This window comes from Thamnophis sirtalis, unplaced genomic scaffold (assembly GCF_051295495.1).
Source record: "Thamnophis sirtalis isolate CommonGarterSnake01/CBP01778 unplaced genomic scaffold, rThaSir2_p1.2 scaffold_4, whole genome shotgun sequence".
NCBI lineage: Eukaryota > Metazoa > Chordata > Lepidosauria > Squamata > Natricidae > Thamnophis > Thamnophis sirtalis.
Window position 1 is genome coordinate 126,047,551 of NW_028261384.1, and position 6,618 is coordinate 126,054,168.

Below are 6,618 nucleotides of genomic sequence, written 5' to 3' on the forward strand. Positions count from 1 at the left end.
TAAAGTAGCAGAAGGTAAAATTATTGGAGACGTATGTGAATAATTCTGTCCTTAGTTTATGTGGGTCCTTTGTCTTATTAATTCATTTGATCAGTTTCTTATTTCCCACTCTTTTCCCCACCATTTATTCACTTTTTTCTGGGTGTTTCTTTTGTATCCAGAAATTGAACACTGGAACAAGAGTGGTTGAATCTGTGATGGTAGAGTTACCTTCTGCCCTATTTCACCCACCATCTATGGGAGTGAAGAACAGTTCTTACGTGACTGAGTTCATACTGATGGGTCTGTCCCATGAACGTGGCCTCCAGCTTTTTCTCTTTGCTCTCTTCCTCATCTTTTATCTCATCGTCTTACCAAGCAATGTGCTGATTATTATTACCATCCGAGGAGATGCACACCTCAACTCCCCCATGTATTTTCTGTTAGCCAACTTGGCTTTTTTGGACATCTGGTATTCCTCCATCACTGCACCCAAGATGTTGGTTGACTTCTTCGCCGAGCGCAAAGTCATTTCTTTCGGGGGCTGCATTGCTCAGCTTTTCTTCCTCCATTTTGTGGGGGCTGCAGAGATGTTCCTACTCACCGTCATGGCCTACGATCGCTATGTTGCCATCTGCAAGCCTTTGCATTACTCAGTCCAGATGAGCCGAAGACTTTGCATCGTATTAGTGGTGGCTTCCTGGGCTGGAGGCTTTATCCATTCCTTGATCCAGGTTGTGCTGATTATCCGCCTCCCGTTCTGTGGGCCTAATGAACTGGACAATTATTTCTGTGACATCACCCAAGTGCTGAGGATCACCTGTAGTGATTCCTTCAGGGAGGAGATGGTCATGATCTTCAGCAGTGGCCTGATTTCTGTGGTCTGCTTTGTGGCACTGTTGATTTCCTATGCCTTCTTGCTGAGTGTGCTTAAGAAGAATGTGGGCGAATCAGCTAGCAAAGCTCTCTCCACCTGCTATTCTCACATCACCATTGTCGTTTTCATGTTTGGTCCTGCCATCTACATCTATGCTCGTCCTTTTGATGAATATGCACCCGATAAAGTGGTCTCTGTCTTCCATACCATCATATTTCCCCTTCTCAACCCCATCATTTATACCCTCCGGAATAAGGAAATAACAACCGCCATGAAAAAGATGGTTCTCCAGTACCTCCTCTGCAGGAAACATGTAGGATGATGTCTATGGATATTCTCAATCATCCAGGCCATGGTTGTCCCAAAAGTGCTTTTTCAAGAGCCAACCAGGACTTTCTGGAGCTGAAGAAGCTTCTTGGATGAGAAGCGAAACATCTTCAAAGAAAAACCAGAAAGTCCAGTTGTCAGGCCTGCAGCGGTTCCTTTAAGAATCTTTGGCCTGCCACACTCTTATTAAGAGGGGGAATTTAGCAAAGGGTAGAATGTGTTGTTTTCAAAATAAGAAATTCCTTCCTAGAAGCTCAAGGTCATCTTTTGTCTCCCAAACCTTTACACCTGGACGGAAGCAGTTAGGCGTAGACGCCAGCATGGAAGAAGAAGATTGGGCCATGTGATGGACTGTGGGTGTGGGGGCAAGATCATGAACTTTTAACTGGGTGGGATTCTGATGTAACTTCCAGAGTCGGAATCCCATAGCACTATGCCAACGTGCCTGCTTTATTAAATTGGAACTTTAAGCATAGTTTTGGCTTCGACTCTGATTTAATTTTACATGGTATTTGGAACGCTTACACCAGTTGCCTCTCGAAAAAGCATCTTTGGGACATATAAGATGATATATTTACCCATTTTGTGGATTTATAATTTGCATTCCTGTTGACCAGGCTGATAGTAAATAGTACTTAAACTCTGAAAAACCATGCCATCTGCTAAGCAAAACAAACTTCTTGTCCCTATTTTACGACCTGTCTTTCCAGTTTTATGAGCCACTGTGGTTGTTAAGTTACTAACACAGTTGTTAAGCCAATCTGGCTTCCCCATTGACTTTGCTTGTCCCAAAGTTGCAAAAGTGATCGCATGACCCCGGGACACTGCAACTGTCATAAATATCAGTTGCCAAGCATCCAGATTTTGGTCACGTGACCATGGGGATGCAGCAATGGTCATAAATGTGAAAAGTGGTCATAAATCATTTTTTCAGTGCCTTTGTAACTTTTAACAGTCACTAACAAATGGTTGTAAGTTGAGGACTATGTATAGATCACTTGAAACTTGATTTCCTCTCTGTCATGCAGTAAAATGCTGGGTGAGTCTCATTTGTTTCTGCTGTCTTCTCACAGTATATCTGTATGTGTTTTGTGTGGGAACCAGGGGTGAAATGCTACCGGTTCGGATTGGTTTGCCCGAACTGGTAGCAAAGATGCCAGCTGTTCACCTAAACCAGGAGTGAAAAAATGATGAACCAGTTTTTCTGACAGGAGCGGCTTGACAAGAGGAAGAAGACATTTGAAGCCCATATCCAGGATCTGTCTGTGTGTGGTGGCTCTTGATGCACTCACTCCAGCCTCAGTCCACTCCTTGTGAAAGTCCCCAACACTTTTGATTGGCCTTTTCCTGACAATCCTCTCCAGGCTGCAGTCATTCCTGCTGCTTGTGCACCTTTTTCTTCCACACTTTTCCCTTCCACATAACCTTCTATTAATGTGCTCTGATACAGCACTTTGGGAACATCCAACTTCTTTTGCAATTACCGGTTGAGGCTTTCCCTCCTTATGGAAGGTATCAATGATGGTTTTCTGCACAATTGTTAGGTCAGCAGTCTTTCCCATGATTGTGATTCCTACTGAACCAGACTGAGAGGCCATTTAAAGGCTCAGGAACCCTTTGCAGGTGTTATGGCTTAATTAGCTGATTAGAGTGGGACACTTTGAGCCTAGAATATTGCACCTTTTCACAATATTCTAATTTTCTGAGATTGTGGATTTGAGGTTTTCATGAGTTGTAAGTCATAATCATCACAATTATGACAAATCACGGCTTGAACTATCTTGCTTTGCATGTAATGAGTCTATCTCATATATTAGTTTCACCTTTTAAGTTGCATTACTGAAATAAATGAACTTTTCCACGATATTCTAATTTTTTGAATTTCACCTATATTAACTAGAAAGCAATATTTCCTGCTTTCTAGGTAATCTAAATTGCGTGGCACAGCGGATTTCCTCCCCTCACTGTTCGCTTATTCGCTTGCCAGGCGCGCTTGGTAATAGCCTCTACCCAACTGCCTGGATGTCATTTTAATATTCTGTGCATGCACAGAAGGTCCTATGCATGTGTGGAGATGAATGTGCATGTAAACACTCATGCTCACATTTCTACCAAACCGGTAGCAAAGTTAAGTGGATTTTACCCCTGGTGGGAATCACACAATTAACTACATACACTCTGCTTTGAGGTATCTAATGGGAATGGAGGAGGAGCAATACTTAGAATGGAGCATTCAGCAGAATTCCAAGAGATGATCTCAAAACTTCTCTCATTCAAAGAATTTCCTGGAATTTTTCCCCCCCCAACAATAGTTAAATCTACTTTATACTTTCACTCTTCAGCAAAGATAATGCCAAAGAAGCTTCCTTGTGTGCATAACTGTTTTTGATATGGCCATGGCTTGGAAACACTGGATCAGAGCAGTGGTGAAATTCAAAAATGTTTACTACTGGTTCTGTGGCTGTGGCTTGATGGGCATGGCAGGGGAAAGATACTTCAAAATCCCCATTCCCACCCCACTCTGGAGCAAGTCAGAGGTGGTATTTGCCGATTCTCTGAACTACTCAAAATTTCCGCTACCCATTCTCTAGAACCTGTCAGAACCTGCTGAATTTCACCCCTGTATCAGAGAAGGTCTTGGGTGTGGAGAATGACAATTAGCTGAACATGAACGAGTAGTCTAAGGCAGCTTCTAGAATGACTAACTCAGTTCTGTGATGCATTGGAAGAAATGTTATACCAAAGACTTATTGTTGCCATCCAGATGTTGCTATCCAGATGTTGCTATAGATATTGCTATGTGATGGACAGCCATATAAATTGTTTAACCATATATGCACATACATACAATCACTATGTACTTGGCACTGGTGAGATCCCATTCTCAGTCACATTAATCAATTAGGACATATGCAGATAATTAAGTATAATCCTTATTTTCATTGTACTTAAATGCAACGAAATTCCAATAACCATGAAGATGACACTGTGTTCTGACCTAGGCTTCCTGAGAAAGCATAAATCACACTCTTTGTCCCAAAACCCTCTTTTTATTTAAATGGCTGTGAATTATGGTCATTCCCAACCCGTAATGATTCAGAAACAGTCTAAGAAGAGTCCAACAGAAGTCTGCCATAGTCTTTCAGGATAAGGCTGATAAGCACCCACCTTTCTCTCCCTTGAAATGCTGCCAGAGACCTAATTGCCAATTAGTTTTGCAATGCCAAATGGACCACAGAGTCAAACAGAGTTTCGGAGTATGAACCGACCAGAATGAACAAAATTGCTTCCTGCAAAGACTCACATCCATTTGCTCCTCTTTTATGTCTTATGGGAGGGGTCAATCATCTCCAAGCCTTACTTCCAAGTCACTCCTTTTGTCTTAACTGTTCTTGCCTTCTGGCAGCTCTGTGCATGTGCACACTGGGAACAGGCTCACATTGTTCTTCTGCCTTGCTGATGTCAGACTCTGGAGGCAGCATATCACCACTAAATGAACTTGGCCCCATCTCTGCCTCAAATTCAGTGCCCTTGTCCGAGCCTTCCCCAGACTCCAGGACTGGCCCATGTTCCTCCCCTCCCCTCCTCACTGCCTGACACTGCTGCCAGCTCTGCAGCTGCTGGCAGATCACAACAAAAAAAAAGAGCCGAGGTGGCGCAGTGGTTAGAGTGAAGTACTGCAGGCCACTTCAGCTGACTGTTATCTGCAGTTCAGCGGTTCAAATCTCACCGGCTCAAGGTTGACTCAGCCTTCCATTCTTCCGAGGTGGGTGAAATGAGGACCCAGACTGTGGGGGCAATATGCTGACTCTGTAAACCGCTTAGAGAAGCCCTATGAAGCGGTATACAAGTCTAACTGCTATTGCTATTGCTAACACACTGAGGACCAAGCCAATGACAGTAGGTTGAAGGAACTTGAGATGTTCAATCTCAAAAGAAGAGAGGGTGAGATGCATCATAGTACGTGAGAATGACCAGGAGGGAGAGTATCAGACTGGACAACCAACATTTAAAGATGTCTGAACCCACAAAAAGGGAATATGTCATAGGAAACATTTCAGAAGAGACCCTCCCTAGTCTTCTAAAGACACTAAAAGGAAAGGAGGGAGAAATACTTTGAGACTTCCAAGATTCTGTTAACATAATCTTACCATAAAGATAAGAGTTCACACTCTTGTCTATGCTTCTTGTCTGGGCTACCTCAAAGGGCAAACAACATAAAAGCTATCTTCAGATTTCTCAAAAGAAGCTACAAAATTATCTTCTATGGAGCCAAAAAGTGAAGATAGCAATAATGGGTAAAAGTTGCAACTATTTAAATATTGTTTAAATATAAAGAAAAACATCATGGTGATAAGATCTGAATAACAGAGGACTAGTTATTCTATGAAGGTTGTGGATTCTTCATTGTGCAAAGTTAATCCTCACTGCTATTAGGACATGTAATATTAAATACATACTTTTCTTATCAGTTTTTCCCCTAATCCCTAATAAAAACAGTTCAGGTTTAAAATCTACATCTTTCCCTATTATCATTTCTAGCCATCTATGTATTTTTGCCCCCCCCTTTTTTTTTTTTGCCTTTAACACAAGTCCATGATAAAGTGTGCCCATGATTATAATCATTATTATGATTATGATCAATGATGCATATTGCTCGATCTATAGTACTTATGACCCAGTGTTGGGTTCCTATTGGTTCAGACCGGTTCAGCCAAACCTGTAGCACCTTGGCGGCTTGGGTCGCTGGAACCGGCAGCGACCCAGGCCTGCCACACCCCCAAACCAGTTCTCCCTATGGCGCCACCACCTTCTTTTTTGCTTCTGCGCATGCAGAGAGCAATTTTAGTTGTACTGTGCATGCACACACAGGGCACATCAAGCGTGCATGATGCATCCCTAAGGGAACCGGCAGTAGCCTTTGCCAGAACCCACCCCTGTTATAACCATATGGTGGTCTATGACTGTAATAAAATTTGATTTGATGCATTTGATGTATAACAAAAGAACAGGAAATGTATAACCAAGTAAGCAAGCAAAAGAACAAATAAGAATAACTTTTCAATTGGCCAAAATACTCTACTAGTTTTAACTTAATTGTGCTAAAATGTAAGTTGGCTAAAACTTTGTCATCATTTTCTTTGAGGCTGATGGATCAAGCAATCAATCTATTCAGATCTTTAATGAGAACTCCCAACTATCTTGCTGAGGTCCAAAGAGATCTATTAGTTATTTTTTTCCCCATACTTTCATTTGCCAGTTTTATGATTAGAGTCCAGGCAAATTCAAAAGCAATTCACTGATGCCCCAAAGACCTGTGTGATTTGACAGTGGCAAATATGTGTAACCTCCAGGGCGAGTATGTAAGGTAAAGCAGACAGATCGGGTAGAATAATCTTAATCTCTTTAAATTTTTCTTCAAAGAAGAAGTGCAT

General features: G+C 42.0%; 1 protein-coding gene across 1 annotated transcript; it reads left to right on the forward strand.

Annotated features, from left to right (window-relative positions):
* Positions 1 to 236: 236 nt before the first annotated feature.
* Positions 237 to 1,178, forward strand: LOC106539468 (olfactory receptor 4M1). Its single transcript, XM_014054269.2, has one exon. The coding sequence runs from the start codon at positions 237 to 239 to the stop codon at positions 1,176 to 1,178; it is 942 nt and encodes a 313-aa protein (XP_013909744.2).
* Positions 1,179 to 6,618: the final 5,440 nt, after the last annotated feature.